Genomic DNA, 27,467 nt, shown 5'->3' with positions numbered 1-27,467 from the left:
CGTCTCCCCGCCCCAGCCCGAAAACCGATGCCGCCGCTGGACCAGCACCTGCCCGGGCCCCGGGCGTAGCGGTGGGCGCCGCCAGCGCCGCTCCCGAGGAGGCGGGCGCCCGCCGCCCACCGGCCGCCGATCAGGAGACCGAGGGCCGGCCCCGAGCAGCTGCCGCCGCTTCCCGCCCCATCAGGCGAGGGGCAGGAGGCCCACCCCGAGCGCGGCGCCGCGCCCCAGCCGCCGGGCGAACCGGGCCGCCGCCGCCGCCGCACCATGAAGATCAAGGATGCCAAGAAGCCGTGTAAGGCCGCGGGCTGCCGCAGCGCGTTCCGCCGCCCGGGCCGGGGGGAGGCGGCGTGCGTTGCCGCCATGGCGGGCGCGGGGGCAGCGGGGGTGGGCCGGCGGGGGGTGCTGATGGGTGCGTTTGGAAGCTGCCTGCCGGGACCCTTCTGGCGCCTGTGCGTGCCTTCCAAGTGAGGTTTCGGGGGTCGGGGCATCGTCAGGGTTTGCGTTGGAAGGGCTTCTCCTTCACGAGGAAGTAATGTAATCAGGTTTTGGGGGATGGGTGCTGTTTTAGTGAAGATGTCACTTAATCAGCGTACTAAACACCTGCACAGGCGGCTGCAGTTGCTACAGTTTTGGTTTTTAAGGGCTAAGCATCTTGATTTTTTTTTTTTTTTTTAAAGAGAGAATATTTGTTAATATTTGGGTACAAGTCTTTTATTGAAGTACGCTGAATGCTCCCCTTTAACAAGCGTAGCTGTAATAATATTTCTTACTGTTTATCCTTTTGGATTATCATATTTGTTTTGGAGAGCACAAACATCGTTCGGACTCAGATGAACGCAAGCAAAATGTCTAAAGCTACCGGTACTTTTTTGTGAGAAGAGATAACTGGATTGGGTAAAGTTAGTCTACATACAAGCGGTGTTTTCCCAGTGTAACAAATACACAGCTGTGCATGTCAACGCACCTGTCAAACTTACACAGGTGTACCTTAGCTGAAAGGGAGGGAGGTATACTCCACTGAGTTAGGCTATTTTTAATTTGTCATCATACCTAAAGACTTATTTACAGGGTGAGTTACTGTATGGAAAAGATGGCTAGTCCTAAAGAGCTGGGCCTACTGTTAGTCATATGACATGCCTGTCTAATGAAAAGCATACAACTAAGACAGTATATTGAAAGTGCATATTTTAAATATATTAATATATTTGTTTATAATATTTGTTTGAGTAGCCCAACAAGAAGAAAATCACTCAACATGTATTTAACGCAAGAAGTATTAGTGTAGCTCTAGAAATAGCTGTAAATGTGGAATTGAGTTTGGCTGTGAAAATACTTTGTTTCTTGTGGTGTGTTAAGGAAACCCTAAATATGCATCCCGTAGCACACAATTAGCCATCACCTCTTATTAGTGCCAGTGTGTGGAAATTGCTGAATTGACTGTAATCATCTTTATGAAGAATACAGTTCAGACAGGGTTTTTTTTTTTCCCCTGGTCTTGTGTTTAAGGAATGATATCAAGACTCTGAAGCAGTAATTGGCTGTAAGACGCTGTAGTGGTTTGGTAATTCAAAATGGTGAGAGTGTGGTTGCTTCTACTGCAGAAACCTGCTAATTTCAGGAGCGTCTCTGCTGGGTTTTCTGTAGTGGTGGATTTAAACCTCATGTTTAAATAACAATGACAAATGTTATCAAGAAGTTTTAACTGCTTAAATGTGCTAAATTTGTAGTTGCACTCTTCCAGTTCTTGAACCTGAACTTTGTTGGTTTTATGATGGGAATCAGAAACAAATGGAACTGCAAAAGCAGTGGAGGGAAAGAACATGGTGTCAAACTATGTTGTTTATTTCATCTTGACTCTTTCACATATTTTGAAGCCGGTGGCTTTTTTTAAAGATAACAGCACTTAGTTTCTTAGGTAATGAACTTTAGACTCATTCTGCAGATCTCTGCTCCTGGTTAGTAACACTGACTGAAGTGGGAGAGCAGCTGAATGTTTGGAGTAGATATGCAAAAGACTGAAGATGGAAAAGTCCATAGATGTTCAGGGGCCTTGGTGCCCAAATACTGCTGGCTTATATGCTCAAATTGACCTGAAAGCTGAGTTGGGCTCGCAGTACCGCATGTAGACAGTCTAGTTACAAATTATTTGGCTAAGACAGTTACAGACACTTTTCAATACAATTACTGAATGGGTATATGTTTCTTAGGCAAACTGAGTATTTAGTCATATGTGCTGGAGACAAATTTGATGCAGGGGGGAAATGTTTAATCGTTATTTAACAAGAGGCCATTAGTCAGTTCTAAGAGCCTGCAAAGTGGAATTTAGAAGATTGCCTTAGCCTACCTCTACTTCTGTCTGATGTTTAGCATCATGAAAGAAAGCATGATTGCACCGAGTGCCATGTCTGTCATAAGAGAGTTGAGGGTGAAATGGAGACACCTAGCAAGTTCAGAATTTCTGATGTGGATACACAGCCTAGACATGCTTGTGCGGTCCTCGCTTTCAAATCTTCACCTGGCTAGTGCTGTTGCTACTTTGTTGTTGCAAAAAGAGTGGGAAATGGAGCTGAATGTATGGAACATGGCTGCTGAGATTGACTGACTTGAAAGAGGCTAGTAAAGGGCCATTTAAATATCTTTTGCAGGTGATGGGAGGTGCTCAGCATTTTAAAGGAGGATAACAGAAATTCAAATTAGGAAAACCTTGTAGTAAGTAGTTAGTGTAGCAGCGGAAGCTGGAGAGGTTGTGCAGTCTCCATCCTGGGAGGATTCTTGAAAAACTTCAGGGGTCTTCAGGTCTTGGCTGGACAGAGTCATAGTTGACCTCATCTAGTTTGGCAGTTTTTCTGCTAGCGTGACTGAGAGGTTGGACTAGATGACCTCCAGAGGACCTTTCGACCAGCAGTTGCGTGATGGCTGTTCTGAGGAAATGTCTATGGGGAAGAATGGCTGGCTCGCGTAAGAGAAACTTCTAAAGGTTATTTGGGGGTGGAGATGATAAATGTGAGAGCAGAGAGTCTTGCAGAACCGCTGCTGTGTGAGATCTGCCTAAAGGGAAGAGAGGAGCCACTCATTCAGAGAGAGCTCTCTATGCTGGTGGGCGAAGGCGAGGTGCCTGAGAAGAGGGAGGTGCCAGCATGCTGTGTTCTTCCAGGGAGGTGGAGTCCTTCACCTTAGCTCTGGAGTGTAATGGACTGCTAAAGCAAAGTTTGTTTCTTTTGTTTATTAAAAACAGTTTGAGAACAAATGCCTGCATTTCCCTTGAGGCAAATTGAGACACATTAATGTATGAAGTATGTAGTAGAGATTTGCAAAATGCTGTATCAAAATAAAGAGAAGATTAAAATCTTATTTTCTCTAATGTGTTTCTATGGACACATGTAGTTATTATGGACACAGTGATCCCGTGCAGGATTTGTGTCATAAAATTGATGAAAAATCCATTTAGGTTACTGGAAAATCTTTTTTAAATTGATTTTTCTGTTCATAGAACTTGCTGCTTTGTCTTGTGGTATCCTAGGATTTTCTTATTAGTTCTTGAAAGCTGATTATTAGCCCATAGCTGGTGTTACAGGTTCTAATTTCACTGCAGTTGAAAAATGTATTTCTAATAATGGGTTAATACTGCCAGGCACAGTTTATACTGTGTTTGCATCTGTAAGTGTTAGATTATGCCTCTGCATGCTGTATCTCACTATAATAAAAACACCTATCGCCAAAGAGATTGCTGCTGTGATGTCAACGAAATTAACAGAATGGGCAGGGAGGGAGAAGATGAAAGCAGTGATGTTTTATCTTGTGTTAGCTTTACACGGTATCCACTTGTAGATGTGATAAACCTAATGAAGAGTAGTTGCCGATTACCACCTGTCCTCCCACTGGTAAATGTTGCCTTTCTGCTGTGTGATTAGAGGTGGCTGCGTGGGAAAGTGTGGTGAGTTTACAGAGTTTGATGGAGAAGTTTTCCTGTGAGGGAAACAGAGGGATGTGACAGGGCATGTCAGATACATTTAATTTGGGTGTTAATTCTAACTAGCCCAAATCTATTTTGAGCTGAACTTGGGGTATTTGAACAAAAAAAAACTCTTACAAAACTAGTTAAGCAGAGAAACTTGCTGGTATCTCAAGGGCTAAGGACACTGATGTGCAGTTTTGCTCTGTAGAGGCTCATAGGCACACATCTGTATAACATGGGTACAGCAAAGGCACTTTGCTGCCTAGCCATCAGGTTAATCCCACTTGATTTAGCAGTTCAGCAACCTTTTGTGTTTTCTTGTAACTTGTCCAATTGGACACATTAGTTACCTTAGACTGCTAGCTGATTTAGGTGTTTACCGTTACTTTTTACTCTGCTGTATGCAGATGTTTTAGGGAGATACTGGAAGTGAGCAATACTGTGTAATACCTCAGTATAACTTTTATATAGTTAACTTTTTTGTCTTGTCAGAAATCAGGTAAGAATGGGATCGAGGTTTTGTTATTAAGGGCTCCATACTGAGCTAAATTAAATATTGTGCATCAAAACTGATAATACTGCATACTTGCATAAAGAACTTTTGCAGTGCTGGCAGAAATAAACTTAAGTTTTCATGTGATTTCATGATCATTTTCCTTTCTTGTATTTTAAGCCAATATAGAATCCTGAACTGCAGCATGCTTTGGCAGTTTTTCTTCGAGCCACGTTTACTTGAAGTGCAGCAGTCTTAGGTCTTAATAATATGTAAGCTTTCTTACAAAGATGGCGCACAATCTGGTAGCCTGTTCTGTTGTCACTGACAGCTGTGAAATTTTTTTATGGTGCGAAAATCCCTGTGTGAATTAGGAGGTAGCTGCTCTTCTTTGAAGGTTAGTTCTTGTTAATTTAATGCAGGGTTGACCCAGACTGTTATTTTGTCTTAGAGCGAGGAGGAAGTATTTTAAAAGTGTTTCTGCTTCAAATGTGTTGTTACAGTCATAGGAGAGACTTTGCCAGTAATCTGTTTCTCAGTCTTTAAAAGCGAAATAGAAATAGAGTGATAAACTGAAGAATCTTATGTTTGACTGAATAAGGGGGAAGTATTTAAGTCTTTGAGTATGTACTTTGTGTGTACTGCAGCTTTAGATCCAAAACAGGTGTACAAAGTCAAAATACTACTCTGTGGTCTGGGTGGAGAACTTCAAAGGTCCCCTGCTCTGCTGAAGCAGAACCCATAGAAAAGGAAAATACTTTAACCTTTGTGCCTGTATTGGCATGAGAAAGACTTTTTATTGTAATTATTTCCAAAAGGAAAGACCTTATATGATAAGATTTAATTATTAATTATAGTAGTAATTTCCAAATGTAAAGACCTTATATGATAAGATATAAGTAACCTTAAGATTGCTGCCAGTAACTGTGTGCACCAAGAACTTGAGAAGTGCAAACACGAGAATGAGGCCTCCCTGTGTAACTCTAAAGAATAATTTAAAAAACGACCAACAACCATCAGCTTGAATTTTCTTACTAGGCAGAACTGCTACATCATTACTTGACCACAGTACCTTGTGACCGCACTCTTCCTGTGCGGGAAGTGCTTTTCTACATTGCAGGAAGTAGTTCTAGGGAATCCTCTTAAACATCATTATTTTTTTTAACTCTGAGCAGGTTGCCTCTCAAAACCATCTTCATGGCATGTACAGAACAACCTGTTGCTTTATAGCAAAGGTTCCTGGTTGCTGTGTCTGGGTAGGGACCACAGTGGCTCCTGGCAGAGCTGGGGAGTGAAAGAAAATCTGGGTTTAGAATTAAGGAGGTTGGATATTGTGATACTCTTCTTGCTGTCCTGTTGGAGATGGTTCAATTTGGTGTGAAGTATCACATTAAAACATACGGGGTTTGACTTCCCAGTTTCTGTTCTACTTTGCATATTTGTCTCTTCTCAGATAGCAAAAATACATATTTTATGTATTCTTAAATAGAGCCTGGCTTGACTTCCTGAAAGCAGAGTGCATGTTTTTGAAGCTGTTTTAAGGTAATTGGGCTTGTTGAGTAAAAAGCTCGATTCCTGCTTTTCTTGTTTCAAATTGCAGCTGACCTCTGCAGAGAGAAGCTGAACTTTGGAAAGACAGAGCACTGGGTTTATTCTGTGAATAGCAGTTAAATTCTCAGCAAGGAATACTTCTGAGCTGTACATCATTTTTTGTAGAGTCTTCCTAGGAATAAGAACAGTTTATAAAAAGGAAGAGCTGAGAAACATCTTAATGACCACATCCCCAGAGCTGCAGAAAAAGCCCAGTTTTAATGCAGGTGCATTGACTCTCCTTATGAATTGAAGCTGTGGAATGATGGTTGCAGTTGTGCAAGTCCTCACACCTGATATCTGCAGAGCTATAAGCTTGGAATGAAGGTTGTGCAGTTGGTATTGGTCTCGTCCAGGCATGTTTCTTTAACTATGACTGCCATAAGGATCAAGCTGATGTCTGGGGATATTTTTTTTTCAAAAAATTGTGCTGCCATCATTCTGCTTCTAAATCTCTCACTCAAAGAATCATGACTCACAGATATGAGTATAAAAATACTTCTTATAGAATGATTTATATATCCTCAGTCCAAGGTATGCACCATGCTATTTTTGTCTTGTTCTAAGACAGCTTTCAAATACAAGACAGCATCAGCATTAAGTTTTTCATAGATCTGAGAGACTATACCAGCTACAGATGCTCATATATATGCTGCAGACCCCACATGTAAGAGTGAAAACTTGTGCTTCGAATGTGCCTCAAAAAGTAGCCACATCACTTTAAGCAGAGTGCTCACAAATGTTCTGTAAAGTAATGCACAAGTTCCTTGTATGTATGCCATGACTTAAAGTAGATGTGTCATCTTCAGCCACTGCCATGATTAGCCTGGCTGCCCAGTGGAGGGGAAGTCTTGTAGGAAACTCGAGCATGCTCTCCATAGTACATTTTCTGAGTAGTCTTTCATTCTGAATTTCTCTGTGAACTTATTTTAATCCTGCAAATGAAATCACCTTTTCAGTAATTGGAAGAGGAACTGGTGTCTTCACATAGGTTCCTGTTTTCTCCATTCCCCCTGCATCCAGATAAGATCCACCCAAAGCAAACTGATTTGAAGGCTGCAGCAATAGGAGGAGAGTTCACAAGGTTTCCATGTTGTGTCCATGTACAATTACATTCTAACTCTGTAGGATCGCTATATTTCTAATATTTAAAGGTAGCTCAAGCATGGATAAATTTTGTATCCTTGCAGTGCCAAAATTGCAGCTACAGTTCAACTGATTGTGTGCTTGCCATATATGTGTATGTGCATCCCTTCTGTGTTTGGAAAACAAAATGGCTTTCATTTTCCTGGCTAGACCTGTGTAGAAATCAATCAAGAGTGGCTTACACACACAAGAATCCTTGTGTAATATCTTCTGGGTTGCTGGTATAAGGAGTAAGTTAACAGTATGTGGGCCCAGTTGCTTGTCAGAACCCCTCCACCTTGGAAATGAAACTTGAGCAATGTACTTACCAGCCAAGTATTGACAAATTTTCAATAGAAAAATGTGCAGCTTCTTGGGGTTCGTCACAGAGGTGAAAACTGACCTATTTCTTCAGTTTCAGAATCCTTAAATTGCTGTTAAGAACACTCAGTTAACCCAGAAAACTGGTATGGTACAGCATGAGCCCATTTTTCAGCATAAAATATGTTCTCATTTGAATTATGGAATAAACTTCCTTACAGTTCAACTGTTCTTGTTTTTTACTTGTATACAAGATTCGTAAACCTTAAGATTTTTAGAGATGTGACTAATGCTATGTTTGCAAAAGCTTTTTGGATCATTTAACATGGGATGTGATAGATCTACTGACAAACAGGTGTGACTTGCACTAAATCCTCCTTAAGCTCATCCCTTGAACTTTCAGCTGTTTCACTTGCTCTCTTGTCGTGGAAGACTAGATCCTAGTTATTCAGTAGGCCCACTGAGCAGGAAGAATCCCAAGTATTTTAGGTAGTACTTCGCTTGCTGTGTCCTAGTGAAATTCTGAATGGGTTGGATTGACTCCTACAGACACTTTCTGGCCTGCTGGGTGACTCAACTTCCTTTCTTCAGTTTTGGCCTTGTGACATTGTTTACAGTAAGAGACTGAAACTTATTGAGATCACTTAATAGATCATCAGTTAATTGTGGTGAAACAGTAAGATGACAGATCTTCTTATGTCTGGGGTCACAGTGTAAAGAAGTCGGGTATGCAGTTGTACAGTCTGTTTATATGTGACTTTATACTTAGTATTGTGCTAAAGATCTCAGCTTTATAGAACAGGAATCAGGTTTATAGAACTTCTTTATTCCCACTTGGAGCTAGATTTTACTCACAGAATTTATCCTTGTATTGAAATTTTGTTTTTCAAGATGAGTAAGGTTACTGACTCAATCTTTTTTGTTAATATCTGGCAATATTCTCCAGACATCCATTCCTGGAGGTTGTGGCAACTTTTAAGTTTCTTTTCTTTTTAACTTTTGCACTCATGTTATAAATGAACTGGCATGCAGCCAGCCTTGACATTAAGGTATTTTGGTAGGCAGTTCTTCTCAAGGATAGATCCCCACTGGTAATGTAAATCCAACATTATTACGTCTTACTTATGATGAACATGTTAACATCTTTTCGGGTTTGTTCCTGAGTTTCATGCTTCTATAATATATGAATTGCATCTGAAGAAATAAATGGGAACTCTACAGAATGTTAAAAAAAAAAACCAAACCAACCAAACAAAAAATCCCAAAACCAAACAACCCAGCAAATGACAGTGTCAATTAGGAAATAAAAGTATGAGCTTCATAGAATCATTTAGGTTGGAAAAGACCTTTAAGATCATCAAGTCCAACCATTAACCTAACATTACCAAGTCCACCACTAAACCAGTTAAGGGTAGAGTAGCAATTTCATGTTTCCTGGCTTGGTGGCTGGATTATTTTTAATGAAAGGAAAAACTAGGAATCATTAAGATTGGAAAGGACCTCTAAGATCATCATTCCAATCACCAACCCAACACCCCCATGCCCACTAAACCATGTCCCAGAGTGCCACATCTACCCGTTTTTTGAACGCTTCCAGGGATGGTGACTCCACCACCTCTCTGGGCAGCCTGTTCCAATGCTTGACTACCCTTTCCATGAAGAAATTTTTCCTAATATCCAACCTAAACCTCCCCTGGCGCAGCTGGAGCCCATTTCCTTTTGTCCTGTCCCTAGCTACTTGGGAGAAGAGCCCAACACCCACCTCACTACAACCTCCTTTCAGGTAGGAACCATCCTTCCCAGCTGGATGTTCAGGATCTTTCTTAAACTTACAAATTAAGTTTTAAACACTGTTCATGGGAGATGATAGTGGGGAAACTGTCAGATGAAGGTGACGTCTTTACTATAGGGTTGCTGAGTATCTGTTTTACCACACAGTTAGGAGGATTTATTGATACAGTCATATTCAAATCATGGTCCTAGATGACAAACCATAGAATCCCTGTTAGGAATTGCAGTCATCCCACAAAAGTGACAAAGACAAAATACTTCTGTTTTAGTATTGTTGTTTAGTAGTACAGAAGTTCCCCCTTCCTATCCAAGATACAACAAAAGAAAAATTGGAACCTAGATTCAGTAATATTAATTTTCTATTTCGCCTGTACTTCTTAATAATACTTTTTGTTAGCCCTTTGTAACTTCAAGGGATATATGAGCTGCTCTCTTCAGCTCCATAAATTGGGCATCTTAACTGTGTCAGTTTTTAAAATACATGCAAATAAATTAATGCTTCCCTCTCAAATCAAACGTGTTATGTGAGCAAAAGATAACTGTTAGAGGAGGCATACCTGTCCTGCCACTGTTGTCAGCTGTAATGTGTAACCTGCTTTCTTATGAGTGTGCACTGCAGTCTTTGTGCTAAACTATGTCAAAACTATTATTTTAGGTGTGAAGGTTATTTTAATCTTTTGTTCTCAAAAAAAAAAAAAAGTGGTTAAATTTTGTATATGAGATGGTATGAAAGATGTAGTATGGTTTAGGGGGGTTTTAGTTGGGCTTTCTGAGCACATGTGACAGCATTTAAATGTGTAGAGTTGCTCATTTTTCCATTTTTGCCTGTGGCCAGAGGGATATTTAAGATCATGTAATGGAAATGAGTACTAATTCTTTGTTCCTGTGAGGACTTTTGTCAATGTCTCTCATGTCAAAAAGTATAGCGTTGGTTTAGTTTTAAGTTACATGTATTGCTTTTGCTCTTTAATAAAGCTAATCAATCAATTCTTGTATCTTCACAGCTTTTCCATGGTTTGGCATGGACATTGGGGGAACTTTGGTGAAACTTGCATATTTTGAACCTATTGATATCACTGCAGAGGAGGAGCAGGAGGAAGTTGAAAGCTTGAAGAGCATCCGCAAATATCTGACTTCCAATGTAGCTTATGGATCCACTGGTATTCGAGATGTCCACCTTGAGCTGAAAGACTTAACGATTTTTGCTCGAAGAGGAAACTTGCACTTTATTCGATTCCCAACTCATGATTTGCCTACTTTTATCCAAATGGGAAGAAATAAAAACTTTTCAACACTACATACGGTGCTCTGTGCCACCGGTGGTGGTGCTTACAAGTTTGAAGAAGACTTTCGCACAGTAGGTAGCCTATCTTTCCTCATACTGAAGCTGATGCTAAAAGTATTGCTGATGATGGGTTAAAATAAGCAGTATTTTGAAAAACTGTGGAATGCTCAAAGATTATTAATTATTCAATTGTTTTTCAGCCTTAAGTATGATAATCTAGAAATATGCTTTCTGACATCGTCATAATAAACATGAAGATCTAATGCTAACAGCTAATTAGAAATTTCCATTAATGCAGTGAAATGCAGGACACCTTTGTGGAAGTTAACGATTTTCTAATCTGTTTTCTCTGATGGGAAATGTGCTTAAGCTGCTGAGGTGCTTGTCAACTTTGGATTTTCTTTCCTAAGCAGTCTTTGATGATAGGTTTTCAATGTTTGTGGATGGGATTATCCTCATTAATTTAGTCCAGTGCATTGTTTAGAGACCTGTGACAAGATGTGTATCTTGAAGACAGTCTTTTTTCAACCGCAGAGCGGTTTGGTGTTTCCATGAGGTGTTTTGACTCCTCCCTTGACGATTGAAATTGATCATTTGTTTAGATGCTGTTTCTATCCGGAGATAGTAGTTACTAACTGAGAATCTTATCACAGTATCCAGTATGCACATATCCTAGTTTTAAAGTGGCTGCAGACCTCTTGGTGCTTCTAGAGACAAGACGGCTTTAATAGCACAAAATGTTTGGTTTCAAAAATCTTGTATATCCATTCCTGTGCCAGTCTTGCATTTAGCTGGTACAACTGTTCGTGGGGTACAGTCACAATTTGTACAGCAGAACTAATTCATTATCTAAAACCCCACAGAAATATTTTATGTTGGTACAGTTCCCTGAGCTGCTCAACAGTGAAGCTTCACAGTTGTGCCATGGCAAGAAAAGCTGAAGGGACCTGGGGGAAGAGAAGGGGACTGGCAGTGCTGTGATCTGGTACTGATGTCAGTCAGCAGTGTGCAATTGTCTGATTGTTCAACTTCGTAATCTAACTGCAGGCTGCTTTCTAAATGTGAGCTCACTTGATTCAGAGAGAGACTTTATGGGTGTTTTTTCTTGGATTAGCTGCCTAATTGGACTCTCTAACTGTTGGAACTCCCTGCTGTGGTAAGGGAGAGAGTGTGATCACTCTTTTTGTGAAAGCCCAGGGTTAAATTGGATTAAGTATGGTGTGAAATTACAGCCTTCCTGGAATCCACAGCACCTGTTGAATTGTCTTTCTGCTTTATGAGAGATCAGCAGCTTAAATGTCATGTGCAAAGCAGTGACAAGTGGAGTCCCTCGGGGGTCTGTACTGGGACCGGTGCTATTTAACGTCTTCATCAGTGACATAGACAGTGGGATCAAGTGCATCCTCAGCAGGTTTGCCGACAACACCAAGCTGAGTGGTGCGGTTGACACGCCAGGAGGACGAGATGTCATCCAAAGGGACCTGGACAAGCTGGAGAGATGGGCCTGTGTGAACCTCATGAGGTTCAACAAGGCCAAGTGCAAGGTCCTGCACCTGGGATGGGGCAACTCCAGATACCAATACAGGCTGGGGGATGAAGGGATTGAGAACAGCCCTGCAGAGAAGGACTTGGGGGTACTGGTGGATGAAAGGCTGGACATGAGCCGGCAATGTGCGCTTGCAGCCCAGAAAGCCAACCGTATCCTGGGCTGCATCAAAAGAAGCGTGGCCAGCAGGTCGAGGGAGGGGATTCTGCCCCTCTGCTCTGCTCTGGTGAGACCTCACCTGGAGTACTGCATCCAGCTCTGGAGCCCTCAGCACAAGAAGGACATGGACCTGCTGGAGCGGGTCCAGAAGAGGGCCACAAATACGATCCAAGGGCTGGAGCACCTCTCCTATGAGGCCAGGCTGAGAGAGTTGGAGTTGTTCAGCCTGGAGAAGAGAAGGCTACAAGGAGACTTTATGGCCTTCCAATACTTAAAGGGGGCCGACAGGAAGGATGGGGAGAATCTTTTTAGCAAGGCCTGTTGTGACAGGACAAGGAATAATGGTTTTAAACTAAACGAGGATAGATTTAGACTGGATATGAGGAAGAAATTTTTTACCGTGAGGGTGGTGAAGCACTGGCACAGGTTGCCCAGAGAGGCAGTGGAGGCCCCATCCCTGGCAACATTCAAGGTGAGGTTGGATGGGGCTCTGAGCAACCTGATCTGGTTAAAGCTGTCCCTGCTCCCTGCAGGGGGGTTGGGCTAGATGACCTCTGAAGGTCCCTTCCAACCCTAAGCGTTCTATGATTCTGTGAAAACTGAGGAAGAACTGTAATGAGCCTAAAGTCCTGTAGAACTTCTGACCGGTGGTTTTCTTATGATCCTTGGAGTGTTAATAATGTTGTAAGGATAGTTAGTATGATGCCACTGAGGTTTTTGTCTTAGGTTTTTATCTGCTGACATCTTAGAAATGACTGTTTGGCTTCTGAGATGGGGGAGGAAATCCACAAACCTTGAAAAGATGTGCAGATGTGTGAGTTTCACCAAGATGGCACTTGATGGGGCCTCTAGGGTATTTGGTGACCTTTTTTGATTTAGATTGATGAAGAATGTTGCTAATTTTTCAGTGGATTAATGTCTGAGTATCTCAAAAGTTATATTTGGGCTTACCAAACCATATATTTATACTGCCTGTCTGTTCTTGAGTCAAGTTTGAGATCTAGATTAGAATAATTTGCGAACTGATGTATTCAGAATTTACTTCTGAATTCTTTGTTGGCTTTATAGTGGGATTGAAGTTTCTGAATTAGTCACCTGAGATGGCTTCTTAAAGTTAGGCAGTACAAATATACTCATAAATTTGTAGCACGTTTAAGCAATGTTAGAACATGTTGACACTGTCTTCTTTTCTTTTTTAACACAGATTGGAAACCTCCAGCTGCACAAACTGGATGAGCTTGACTGCCTTGTCAAAGGCTTATTGTATATAGACTCTGTCAGCTTCAATGGTCAGGCAGAGTGCTATTATTTTGAAAATGCCTCAGATCCTGAGAGATGCCAAAAGATGCCTTTTAACCTGGATGATCCATACCCATTGCTGGTTGTTAACATTGGTTCAGGAGTCAGTATTTTATCAGTCCATTCCAAAGACAACTATAAAAGAGTAACTGGAACAAGGTAACTTAAACACCTGAGTTGGGGTTGTCACTCTATGGAACAACAAGCCTTCTGCTTTCAAAGTGGTTCCTCTCCCTGACTCTCCCTCAACCTATCCCTTCCCTCACTCTGTAGCATGGAAAAGTATTTTATCTTTAATTTACTGCTGCATTCATTGAAGCCCATTCCCATAGCTCTATTATTGAGGAGATTCAGCTAGGGTCATCTTAATCGATGAGTGCTAGAAGTGCTCCATAGTGAGAGTTTTACAGGTTTTGTCTTAAGTTTTGATGTGTCCAGCGAACCTGTGTTTCTCTTGCTCCATAAGCGTAAGTATGTCCACATGTGTTTTACAGTAAATGATCAAGCATCAGAGTCTGTGGCATGATGGTGGGTATTTAAGGAGTTTGTCTCTGATTAAGTCTTCCATCTTACATTTTTTTGAGTTTATAACTATTTGTTAGCTCTTACTGTATGGTTAGCTTCTTGTAAGTAACTTATATAAATGTTAAATTGATTGACAGCTGTTTATGTAGTGAACCTTAAGCAAGAAAGCAGACAGCTTGGTATTTAAGTTGAAGGGTTTTACTTGTTTATATTCTTAATCAGACATAAGAATCTTTGATGTGAGGAAATACTATTTAAAAGCAACTAGTTTTCTTTCTTCTTAGTCTAGGTGGAGGGACCTTTCTTGGTTTATGCAGTTTGTTGACGGGCTGCGAAAGTTTTGAAGAAGCTCTGGAAATGGCATCCAAAGGAGACAGCACACACGCTGACAAGCTGGTTCGAGATATTTATGGAGGAGACTATGAAAGATTTGGCTTGCCAGGATGGGCTGTAGCATCCAGGTAAGCAAGAGATATTTTTGTTGGTTCTTTTGCTGGTTTGGGGGGGCTTCAAAAACAAGACTTAAACTATTAATACAGAGAAAACTGCTTTTTTCAAACTTTTATTGTAGCCAAGTTATGTTTTTATCCTGAAAGTATATATACTCAGTTTTCCTGAAGATTTAAAGCCACATGGAACTGCAGGTGCCTGCTAGCTAGGTATTGAAGAAACCTCATGTGATGTCATGTACAGATTTACATGAGTCAAAGAGAATGCGAGGTGATCATGGGAGTGGGAAGAACAAAGTGCAGAGGAAAAACAAAGCCAATTACTTTTTGACTTCATAGAATCTTCCCGTAGGGCTGTTGTCCAGAGGGAAGGTGAGTGGAAGACAGAATTTGTGTTGCTCACAGTAGTATCGCTGCTTCTTTTTTTTTTTTTTTTTTTTTTTTCATATGTGGTTATCAGTACAGGCAGCTGGCATAATGTTTTAACTACTTTTCTCATTTCTGAAGGCTATTGGACATAAACAGTTTGCACTATGAGAATGAATGTATTTTACTGCCAGTGACAGAATTTTTGTCATAGCTGCAAGTTTTATTTCTATTGGGGAAGGTTATTGGTGATGTTACAGCTTCTCTACCCTTAAGAAATGTAAAAGTAATAAACTTCGGGAGTGAAACTAATATGTACATGAGAGTTCATTATATCTTTGTTCTTATTCAGTAGTAAGAGTTCTTAATTCACGGTAACTTAACTCTTCTCCCTCTTCAGCCAGCTGAGCCCAAGCCTCTTGAGAGAGCATATGCCGAGACATTTTAATAAGTGCAAACTTTACGCTTTTAGTCAGTACATCTTAACTCTGTATGTGGGTACTTTTTGTTCTCATTTACTTTTTAAGACCCTTAGCATCTTTACTGACTGTTCGAGTTCTAGAATAATCAAGATTCTGGTTCTCCAGACTGACTTAGATATGGCAGAGTCCTTAGTGGTAAAATATCATGCATAGCTATGGATTCTTGTCTTGTTTTTTCTTTTTTGTAATTTGTAAGAAATGATCTACTGTGTATAGTAATGGAAGTGACCTTCTAATCTAGAACTCTTCATTTATTCAACCTAAATTGCAGTCTGTCAGCTGTTTATTTTCTGTTTCAGAGGATTGTATTCCATCATAAAACCATTCAACCCATCTCCAATTTACTTGTACTTTGAGAATAGAGGATTGGATAGATATTGTGAGTGAGGAAGCAGGCATGAGGAGTTGGAGGATTCACCAGTCAGACTGAGGCATTGACTTAATTTATGGTGACCAGATTTGCAGAGTAGTCTTGCCTAAGAATAACTTGACTGCTTTTTGCTGTAGATGCGTCTTCATGGAAGTCAACAATCTAAACAAAAATATTTTGTTAGGGGTCATTATTGTAACAAGATTGACTGTTTCCTGTGAAGAAATACACACGTTGCAGTGTCAGTTGTCAAATTGCTGTATTTAATGGACTTAAAAAGGGAGCTCCTTAAGAACAAACGTGAGACTTAAGTTCTGTTGTAGCATAAAAATTACATTCTGAAATTACTTGAAATGCACATGAATCACTTTGTACTTAATGGAAATCTTTCCTGTTCTAGTTTTGGGAATATGATCTACAAAGAGAAGAGAGAGTCTGTTAGTAAAGAAGATCTTGCAAGAGCCATATTGGTCACCATCACCAATAACATTGGGTCTATTGCCCGGATGTGTGCAGTAAATGAGGTAAGAACTTCTGATAAGGAAATGATCTATCTGTAGGTCTATTATTTGATTTCAGATTTAACGACTGCTAAAATGATGTATCACTTTAAACCTTTTAGTATGTTCTCAAACAAAAAAAGAAATTCATGTAGTATTAAAGAACTAGGAATTGCTTCAGAATATTTTGACTGTCTTTGGAGAAGTGGGACAAGGATATCTTTGCCAATGGGGAGGGTAACCTGATGAGGAGGGCTTCAAACTAGCTTTGTTAGGGAATGGAGCCCAAAATCTGCAGGTAAGTGAGGGAGCAGGGGAGCATAGGATGTTGTGATGAAAGGACTTGAAGTCCCTTTGTGAAAACAGAATAATTGTGGGCCCAACTTAATTCTCTGTACACAAACACATGCATCATGGGATAGAAGAGGGTCTGGAAGTCCTGGTTCTTATGAGGGGCTATCCTGACCTTTACTGGAAGGGTAGCATGGCAGATCCCAAGCAATCCATACTTCTCAGTGTGCTGGGGACAATTTTGTGACACAACTGCCAGACGGGCTGGCTAGGCAAGCATGGTGCTGGACCTGCTGTTCATGAGTGAAGAACTGGTCAGGGATTTCAGTGACAGTATTGAAATACTAGAGTTTAAGATCCTGAGGAAAGTGAAGAAGGCAAGTAGCAGAACGGTCCCAGGTCCCTGCCCTGGAGCACCTAATGTATGAGCAGACACCGAGGGATCCAGGTTAAGCCTGAAGAAGCAGCTGAAGCCTGTAATGGTTGTCACTATCTAGAGGGGATTACAGGGAAGACACTGCCAGGTACAGCCATGCATAGCAGAAGGATGGGAAGCAACAGATTCAACTTGTAGCAAAGGGAATTCTGATTGGTATAAGGGAAAAAAGATGTTCACGAGAGTGGTTAAGCCCTGAAACATGGACTCGGAGACTGTGGACTCTCTGTACTTGGAGAGTTTCAAAACATGTGACTTGAGCAACTTCAACGTTTAAGTTGCTGAAAGACCTGCTTTGAGCAGTGCATAGGACCTGATGGCCTCTAGCAGTTTCTTCAAGCTGAAATTATTCTCTGATTAAAGCTCGTAGAAAGCCTTGCTTCTAGTTAAGCATTTTTAATTTTTACCAACTCTTGAGACTTCACATTGTTTTGACACATTTCTCCTTACTGGTTGATACAGAGACAGTTTCCTGGCATCTTCTATTTCTCAAAGCTCTGCTAAACAGAACCGGTATGCATTCAGTTTCAGTGTGATTAGCGTGGACAGTCAAGAACCTGTGGAAGAATACTGAATTTGGGCATAGAAGATAATGGGTGTCTGAGCACCAGGGATTTCCTCATTTGTTATCAACAAACTTTGGATAAAGTGAGGTTTAGTAACAGCTTTCTTAGAGAAGACTAAGGGTAACTATTTAGAGCTCTGCTTAAAATCTATGGATGTGATAGTCTCAGAGATATCAACAACCTTGTTAGCTGCAGTAACCCTCCTTTTGCTTAGGAGCCAGACTAATATATTTTTCTGGTTTTACTATTGCAAGTTCTCCCTCAGTTTCCTTCCTTCTCTGTCTTTCTCTCATGTCTGTCTTGGAGAAGAAAGTTAATTTTATGGGTGTTAAGTTAATTTTGGCTTTTTTGCTTTATGGCAAAGTTTGATAACAAAAGAGTTAAAATGAGAGTGGAGTTGAAAGTATGTACTAATAGCCTGAGTCTGAGGCAAATGGATGCAATTTATATTTAAGGGAGGGTGTAAATGAGTACAAATTGGAACTCGTAAACTTATTCCAAGTTTTTTTGGTCTAATTCCAACTATGTCACAGAACTACAAATTGTAAGAAATAGTTAATAGGGATACACAAACTAATATCTTGAACTGATGTATAAAGATAAAATGGATTTAATTATTTGGGCTTCCTGCTATAGAGCAGAATTCTGTTTGGGTGCCCTAGCACTGTGTTTACTTTGTCTTCACGGTGAACTAATCAAGGTAGTGAAAGACAGTTGCATGTTAGTCATTTGAACTACAGGTTGAATTGTCATACTAGTTTTTGTAACAACTTGGATACAAGTACTCATCTAACGTAATTAAATGCTTATTTAAGCACTAACACAATTAAATTTTCTTTGGTTCTTGCTCTCATATCATTAAACTAGTGTTTAATGTTGCTTCCACTTAATGTTGGATTTATTTCAGTGAATGGGGGAAAATTAAATGATTTTCACTTTTTTACATTTGACGATTAAAATTCACAGCTCACTTCTAGTATTTCTTAGTCTAATGTTATGCTGAGGTATACTGAGGTCTGAAGATGAAAGGAACATCTGTTATGTCTTACTGTCTTCGGCTTCTTTACAGTGCTGCCTTGTTGCATATGGATCAAGCAGCATTGTACAGGGCTATGAAGGCATTGAGTCTTCTCTACCAAATACAAGTATTTTTCATTTAATTTCACTTTTAGCTGGGCTGTTTCTTTGGCTTAATTACTGAAAATGCTCACTTAATTTGAAACCCAAATGCTACTTCTCTGTAAATTAAGTCCTTTAATTCTTGAGGGTTGCACCGTTTTTCCTTTTCTCCCAAGTATGCTGTGTTTTAAATTTTGGAACCATGTTTTAATTGTGGGGTTTTTTGGTGTTTTTTCTTGCTCGAGACAGTCTGTTCTTTCATAGCTTAGTTTTTCAAAGCTGTGTTAAAAAGTGAAAAGAGTTAATCCTCTGCTGTTTTTCTCTTCTTTTTAGAAAATAAACAGAGTTGTGTTTGTTGGCAATTTTTTACGTGTGAATACTTTGTCAATGAAGCTTCTTGCATATGCACTGGATTACTGGTCAAAAGGCCAGCTGAAGGCCTTGTTCTTAGAACATGAGGTATGCTGTGGTTCATTTATCTGTATGTATTGTTTTACCATAAATCAAAATGCATGTATTGAGTGGCTCTCATGCGTGTGATATCCTGAGATGCCACGTACTCAGTAAACATTGAAAATACAAGGAGGCTTGTCATACTACATTAGTTCTCTGAGGACAGCTCTGTCTGCCAGGGAAGCAATTCAGTGACTTTGGGGTACCTCAGTTCATGCTGTAGATCTTTGGAGAGGGACAAGAAAACGTTAAGCTCTGCACTAAGGTTCAACAGTCTTTCCTTGGTTTTGCATGGACACAACAGTAAGTATTGTATTTCAAAAGATTACAGAGAGATCTAAAGCATGGGCCTTTGAAATACTTCTCTTGTTCTTAACTGAGCTTGAGCAACATCCCGAAAGTCAAGACTGCTTTTAACAAGGACTGCTTTCATACCACCACAGATACACCTTAACGTTGTAGGGATTTCATCCTCTGAGACTAACCTGCTTTTGCGCAGCTTCTGCAATCTAGATCAGTATGTAAAGCTAAGAGAGTTGACCTGTTTTGGTTAAAATATAGACAACCAGTATTAATTACAGGTGCAACAGTTGGGAGACTTGTAGCTTCTTGGCAGTGGGCTGGCAATTTTTGTCCTCAATTTGTTGGTCTGCAAGTACTACAGCATTACATCTATTCCCCTTCACTTGATTCTCACAACTTGTTTCCTTTGTTGCTTATCCTGAGACTGCCAGTAGTCTGTCTTGGTGCTAGTGTCTGCAGTAATAACAGAATGGTTCCTTGTTAGTTCTACCCCCATCAGATTTTTCTTGGATAAATTTTAAATTTTTGCATTTGGTCAAGTGTAGATTCCAAACACTTCTATATTTCATAGTTAGAGGGAGGGAGAACATCTCACTCCCCCAGAGGGGAAAAGTAATCCAACAGGACAACATGGCTGTTTGTATGCAGGCAAGTATACAGTCCAAAAAAATGGTGTTGAAGCTTGGACATGATTTTTAACAATGTGAGGTGCCGTTAGTTTACGAAATTTTTGACTTGTACATTAGGAATAGTGTTGCTATGGGTATTGAAGATCCTTTGGCAACCAAAATACGCAGCTCCTCTAGGAAAAACAAACTAAATCTGATTTCTGTGCTTCAGGAGTCACTGGTACATGTCTTGGAAGACCTGCAGTGTATGGGGAGGCGTGGGGTGAAATCTCTTAAAGTCAAGCTAGATAAGAAGGGTAAAATGTTTGTTTCACAAAGCTTTAAAAAATTACTGTGAAGATTATATATTAAAAGTGTATGGTGTTCTTTCTGTAGCGTTGGTCCACCAGATGCTTTATTGTCATTGAGATGTGATCAGTGCAGAATTTAATAACCTATTTGAACCTGAAATGTTTTTTTTTGTTTTGTTTTGAACAGGGATACTTTGGAGCTGTTGGTGCTCTTCTTGGGCTGCCAAATTTCAGTTGAGAAACCAGATGTCACTACACTGAACTATTTTCCACCTGAAAGACACTTGTTCATGGCAATGGGAACTAAATCTGGGGAGGGGAGAAGAAAACAGCAGATTTTCTCTTAACTGTTTTTAAGAAGTGATTAGCTACTGAATATTGCCATTAAAGGGAGGGGTTTTCATTCTGTTGGGCATTGAAAATTGAACTGTTCGGGGATATTGTTTATGTTCTTTGGTACATGTAGCCAGTATTGAACTTCTAATATGCAATACATCCTCTGAAACCAAGCCTCCAGAAGAAGGAATGCCAAACCTTTAAGTGCTCAGCATGAAAATATTGCAAGTTTACTCCTGAGGCTTTAGGCCCATCATTTTTTTATATAATTGATGAAGGAAAGATTATTTTCATTAGTTATATTATGAGTACAATTTCCTATGTGTACTTACAGAAAACAACTTCAAAAACAGTAAGGTACTATCTAGAAAATGAGGGAACTGTAGACAGTTCCTTCCCACAGTAAGAACAGTAATTATTTTATTTTTATGTGTAATGGAAATAATATTAATGCTTTAATTTTCAGTGGGAAGAATAGAAACACAAAAAAATCAGCCAAAGCAGCAGATTAAGCAGTTGATGTTTTGAAGGTTTGGTGAAGATACTCACTTGCCCTCTTCATTTATTTGAAGATGTTGCTAGTATTTTGGGAAGATCCCCTCTGTCTTTGGTTGGATTTGGAAAAGAATTTAATGATTAATGAAAGCAGATTTTTGGAGTTGAGTTTGGTTTTTTTGAGGACATGACTTCCAAAATGCCTTCTGGGGTTTTTTTGTGTGTCTCATAAATTCTGACATCATGCATCAGTATTTGTGAAGGTACCACAAAGCCTGAGAGAATTGAAGAAATCCTTACAAAATAGACTAAATATGGGACCTCATAGTTCTGATGCTTTGGCTCATTTCTGTGGAGATTTGGAAAAGATCTGCCCCATTCTACTAATTTGAAAATGTGATTTCTCCTTAATTTTATAAGAGTTGATCAGAATCTAATTAGATGTTGAAAATGAAAGGTGGTTAGCTTGCTTTTGGATTTGGGAGTTTGTTTTTGAAAGTTGAGGACAGCATCAGAGTTTGTATTGCAGCACCAAACGGACCAATATTGAGTGCACTTGCAATATGGAACTGTTCATTGAATTGTGGCCTTGAGATAAAATCCATACTCTGGAACTGATCTTTGGGTTTTTCTGTATACTTTTAAAATTTACGGTTGTGATTATTGTAATAAGTTTAGTCCTGAAGCCAGGGCATGCGATCTTAAACTTGTAAGAATATTATAGAGTCATTAGCTATATGACTCTTTGTGGACTAAAGAGCTACCCAATTTTATGATACCATTTTGATGTTAAATATTTCCTATAAGTGCATGAGGAGCAACCACACTAGAACACACTCATGTCTTGGGTTTTAAGGTATTTTTAAAACTGATTGCCCAAGTGTTCCACAGCATGGCTGTGTTGTATTCACAGACACATCCACCTAGTATGTTAGAAACCTCTATGTGCTATTCTCAGTCTTCTCTTTTTTCCTTAAAACTCAAAGCCCCATACTAACATCATACGTTTTTTTGTTTTTTTTTTTTAAAAAAGAATTTCTGTGGTCCTTTAAGAGTACAGTAACTTAGAGTAGCCAATGCATTAAGCACAATGCCAATTGCAAATGCAGTTCCATTTATTGTTGCTTTTCCTGGTACTCATACTACATTTCCATTGTGTTTGCTTTGATATTTCATTTTAGACATTAAAAAACCAAATTACACTCAGTTCAACTGATCTAATGCTCAATCAGAGCACTTCAGAAAATAAGTGAATATGGGTTTTATAGAATGTCTTTATAAATGCTGTATGCTGTTCCTTTTGAGTTACAATGGACCTTTATAAAGTAACCTTTATTTGGTTATAAAACTTTGTAAAAACTTAATATTCTGAATGTTTTGACAGCCTCCTGAAAATTTTGCCAACCGACTGTGTATTTTTCTTGTAAAGTGAAGTACTTTAAGACACATACTACAGCTTGATTAGAAACAGGTCCTTTAGGACGATATTTATTGCTACTTCACTTCTTACTTTGTGATACTGAGAGAGAGCTGCTCTTGAAGCAGTAGAAGTTACTTACATATTTAATCAGAAGCACATGTAGAAGATGATTACCTAATGACCATGGTTAATTTAAACCATTTGAAGTTGATATGACCTAAGATAGATTTTTTTAAAGTAAATTGTACAGTTACAGAATAAATTAATGGAGTAATTCTTGAATAGCTGTACTGTATAGAAACTACTGTGAGAATCAAAAAGTATGCCCTACCTCTATTTTACTTCCCTTGAGCTTCTAAAAAATTGGCTTCCTTTTGCTAGTTTTATCGTCACAATTGTTACAAGAGCAACCAGAGAAGTTTTCAGGCCCTACTGTAAAGCGCATGGGTCCTGGATTTAAGCCACATCTTTGGGTTTCATCTCATTCTCTCTCAACTTAGAACTTGTTACTGGAGTCTCCAAAGATTGACTCTACCACCAGTAGGAATGCTAGGCATCACAAATAGTTGCAAGATAAGCCTTACAAGTCTTTTCATCTAAATTCTCTTCTAAATAGGTTGAAAAGGCTTGTTTCGTTTATACAGATCACTGAAGTAACTTGCTTTTTCCTGAGCTGCTCTGTTTTTACTTCCACCATTGCTATTTCTTTTCCTCAAAGCTAGCTGGTTGAAGCTATGTACATCAATGTACATCAATGTGATGTACTACAGTAGAGAAAATTTGGGGTTTTCTCAGGGCTACTGTTGTCTTCTCAAGTGGAACCACTTCTCTAGAGGAAAGCTGTGTGATGTTTCTTCTAAAGTAAAATGTAAAGCTCATGTTGACTGTGTAATCGTTTTCAGCTCAGTCAGCCGTGTGAGTGCCTTTTAATTTTTTCATATAATGCCAATTTTGCTGGTACTGGGATTTTATCCGGGAGGTTTCCTAACCAGTGTTGCTTACCAGACAAATGCAGATAATTTTATTGGCCATGGAGATGATGATCCCTTCAATCCAGTGTAGCTAGAGATGTCAGGAAAAGAGCATCAGGTTTCTGGCTTCGTATCCCTGTGGACCTTAACTTGGGGTAATGCTTTTTCATTTCTTGGTCTCATCCCTCCAGCTTGGTCTTTTTAAGTATTACGCACAGTTTTATTGTATCAGTTATCTCCCTAAAAATCATGCAAGATTTTAGTCAGATAAGTACAGATTATTTCTGGCCAGAGTAGACCATTTTTAGGTGAAGCTGTTCCGAGTTGGTATGGCTATTAAACTTTCACCTTTCTAGTTCTACTAGGGTAACTGCAATTTGAACAAGAAGGGAACTTCTGCAATACATTTTGAATATTTAGCAAGCTGGAATGAACACATCCTCAGCGTTCTTTACTGAAGCTAGCAGAGGTTTAAGTATAAACACTTTCTCATTCTTTTACTAAAGCCTCAATAAATGTAACAGTTCAGAGGGAAGCAGCACTGATACACTTCCTTTGTTTCATAGTTTAGTCTAGATTTTCAAAGAGTCTTCAGATGTCTGACCTGCGTTTTAAAGCTCTTTCCCTCTCTAGTGTTCTGCAAGCAAGCATCTGTGTGATTCTGCCAACACCTCCATTCATAATTTGAGAGTTATGGTATGGAAAGAGTATGACACCATGCTGTCCCACTTGCTCTCAGCCTCTATATTAAGAACAAGTTCAGTTCTGGCTTCTCATAAAAGATTAAATATTCCTTCAATAGTACTGTGAGATTCCTACTTGTATTTGAGTTGTTGGTTGTATACTTGCAAGGTGATTATATTGCCTTTAAAGGTTGTAATACTAACTCTTTGTCTCTATCCAGTATAGGTCTTCAGAAAATATCTACTTCCAGATAAGTTGTAGTAACTTCTCATTTCTAAATGTTTCAGAATAACAGTGGGGTTTTAACACTTGGAACTAATTAAAGTGTTTTTTATCTAGAGCAAATCTGTGCTTCTTAAAGACTAGATGGTGTCTTATGCATTCAGTCATTAACTTACATTAATGCCTAGATTTACATTCAACCTGTTTTTAAATATCGCTTTCACTATTCACATTCTGGATGCTAGATGGCTATAATCCTGAGGGAACAGTTTAGTTGAGTTCAGAACAGAGATGAAGGTTGGTGCAGTTATGTTGAGCTAGTTGCGGTCAGCTTTTTATCCTGAGTCCATTGGCACACATAATGAGATTAGTGTTTTCCTAGTGATGGGACTTTCTACATCCTTTTTTTGGATTACGTAGGTTTAAAAAACATGTACTATGTAATAGAGCTTTGCTTAGGTTAAAAAGTGAACAAAAATCTGTGGGTCAGATTAGAAGTATTTGACCAAGACCTGTAGGTCACAGTGCAGAGCTAGGAACACGCTTGACACGTACAGTTACTGTTTTGGTTGTATTAATTTTTCTTATTAACGCACAGTGAGAGGGGGCAGACTTAACAATCGTTGTGGATAAAATGGGTGAATTAAGTCCTCAGGACCATGAGAGATAAAAAATGCTTTATCACAGTACAGAGGGATAATTGCCTGCTTACGTTCTTTAAGTTGTACTGTACAAAGTCCAAAGTACATTGCGAGTGTTCTGTCATCTATGATACAATTACTAATTCTTTAAGTTTAAAGAAAGTCTGCAAAGAAGCCTGTTTTATTAGTTTTGTTTACTTCACACATGTAAAGCATATTAAGTATTCTTAAAAACATACTTTCTGAAAACATCTCAAAAGATGCTGTAATATATTTGTAATTATTAGTGTACTGATGGAATATGTTTGAGCAGTCTAGGTTTGCATAACTGAGTGTCAAATCCTGCTCACTTTAGTTACTTGAGTAGATGATTCTCTTAAATGGGGACTGTTTTAAACTAAGGAGCAAGATTTGGCCTCGAGATCTTCTGCCTGGGGAACACAGTAATGCTACTTTGCATATTCTTGCTGGTGCTAAATCATTCATTGAAAATAAAGATTCTAAATAGAAATTGTAAATAAAATATTTATGGCCTGGTCCTTTTGACAGACTTAAAATTTGCCATTTGCAGATATTTTTTGGCCTTATTTCAAGTCTCCCTTTTGGTTGTTTCGGGGTGGTTTTTTTTTGGTTGGTTGGTTTGTTTGGGTTGTTTTTTTTTTTCCTGAGTATACAGACTGTGTTTGTTAATGTGGCAAGTCATTAGCAGGTTTGGCTTCCTGTGCTGCTTTCTGTAAGGCCAGTAACATTCCTGTTGTGCATTATGATACAGATGACTTTTCATTGCTGGATTTCAGTGTTACCCTTCATCTTTTTTTGTCATTGTAGCTGTTTAAACAAACAGTATCAAGTAGAACACAATTGGCATTTGTTCTCTGATGAAACTTCAAGAAAATCAGCCATTACTGTAAGCATTTGGGGAAGTTGTTGAAAATGCAAAAATACCCATTTAAAATAACTTTCAAAGCTAAATGTGTTAATTAGTCTTGCCTGTAAAATAAACTGGAATATGGTGTATCAGTTGCTAATCTTTGCTATAAATTGCTAGCACTTCACAATTCTTCTAGCATCAATTTAAGAACATTGTAAATACAAGCTTTGGGTGGAGGTATATTAGTTTCAGATTGTGCATTACAAAAGAATTTAATTATAAGACTAGTGAATTAGCATTTTGAGACGTATTGAAGTACAACATCTAGAACATGAAAATTAGTGTGGTGATGTTATAGAGATAGGATATAGAGGGCTTTTGATAATCTGCACTTTTTTACATTTTTCTTTTTAGTTTCGGCATTTTAACAAACAAGTATTTAATTTTCCATCTACTGTCTCGTCATATGCAGGCCTTCTAATCACCAATTGCTGTCTTCAAATATTTGTTCTAGTTAGCAAAACGGACAGGCAAATTTATAAATTGTAAACCCTTGTAGGATGGAAGTTCTCTGAAGAGCCATTTGGTTAAGTTGCCTTATTCTATTACATTGCACTCATGTCTCCACTTTCTTGTTTACTGTTCAGACACTGAAGATGTGATGTAAAAATGTGCTACAAATTTTTATTCATAAATTACTGATTAATACCTTTGTGTCACCTGTTAATACAGCTCTTGTAAATGATATCTTTATGCCATCTGTAATACAGCTCTTGTAAATTGTTTAAATTATTTTTCTTTTTATAGATTCTCGTTACTGAATGTACAGATTAGATCTCTTTAATATGCCACTGAGTAATTTGATTTGGGCCCAAATATGGCCAATGCTGTAATTCATCCCATCAAAACTGTAAATAATTCTTTACTGCTTGTTTGCATGAATGAAGTTTGGATTTCATTTACTTTGCCATAACCCAAATCTTCTGTGATGGGCCTACTTTTTACAGTTTATTTTCCTGGTTTTATTACCATTTGTTCTGTATGAATGTTGAAACAGTACTTTGTCTTTTCCTAATAAATAATTTGAGATTGTTCATTGTCTGCCTACCTTTGTGGGCTCTGGGGGTAGGGATTTCTGGGTGTGGTGGTTTTTTCAGCATCATAAATTGCTGTGATACTTGATACTGGGTGGTGTTCCATAACACTTTATACTAAGCAAACATGACTGGTATGGTTTTCATGCTCTTTTCTTCCTCTCCCTTAATAAAAGCCTGTACTTCACAGTTCTTAGATTCAGGTCCTGTTTTAAAAAACATTTGATGTCCTAAAGAACATTAGTTTTGCAGTTGTGAAGTAGAAAGCATGCTGTGAAACTACCCTAAGCTTTTGCCTTCCAAATTAACTTGAGAGCACATGCTGATTCATGCACACAGGTGACTCGAAGTGATATTTTCCTGTTGAATAAAATACTTCATATAAACTGC

General features: G+C 39.1%; 1 protein-coding gene across 1 annotated transcript; it reads left to right on the top strand.

Annotated features, from left to right (window-relative positions):
- The first annotated feature begins 274 nt into the window (after nucleotides 1-274).
- PANK3 (pantothenate kinase 3) lies at nucleotides 275-27,035 on the top strand. Its single transcript, XM_075715176.1, has 7 exons — nucleotides 275-292; nucleotides 10,280-10,632; nucleotides 13,470-13,723; nucleotides 14,374-14,550; nucleotides 16,157-16,280; nucleotides 19,002-19,127; nucleotides 20,531-27,035. Exons 2-7 carry the CDS (start codon nucleotides 10,297-10,299, stop codon nucleotides 20,579-20,581), a joined length of 1,068 nt encoding a protein of 355 aa, XP_075571291.1. The 5' UTR covers nucleotides 275-292; nucleotides 10,280-10,296; the 3' UTR covers nucleotides 20,582-27,035.
- The last annotated feature ends 432 nt before the right edge of the window (nucleotides 27,036-27,467 follow it).

The sequence above is a fragment of the Pelecanus crispus genome, chromosome 8 (assembly GCF_030463565.1).
Source record: "Pelecanus crispus isolate bPelCri1 chromosome 8, bPelCri1.pri, whole genome shotgun sequence".
NCBI lineage: Eukaryota > Metazoa > Chordata > Aves > Pelecaniformes > Pelecanidae > Pelecanus > Pelecanus crispus.
The sequence above is the reverse complement of the archived record's forward strand: the minus strand, read 5'-3'. Positions and strand labels throughout refer to the sequence as shown.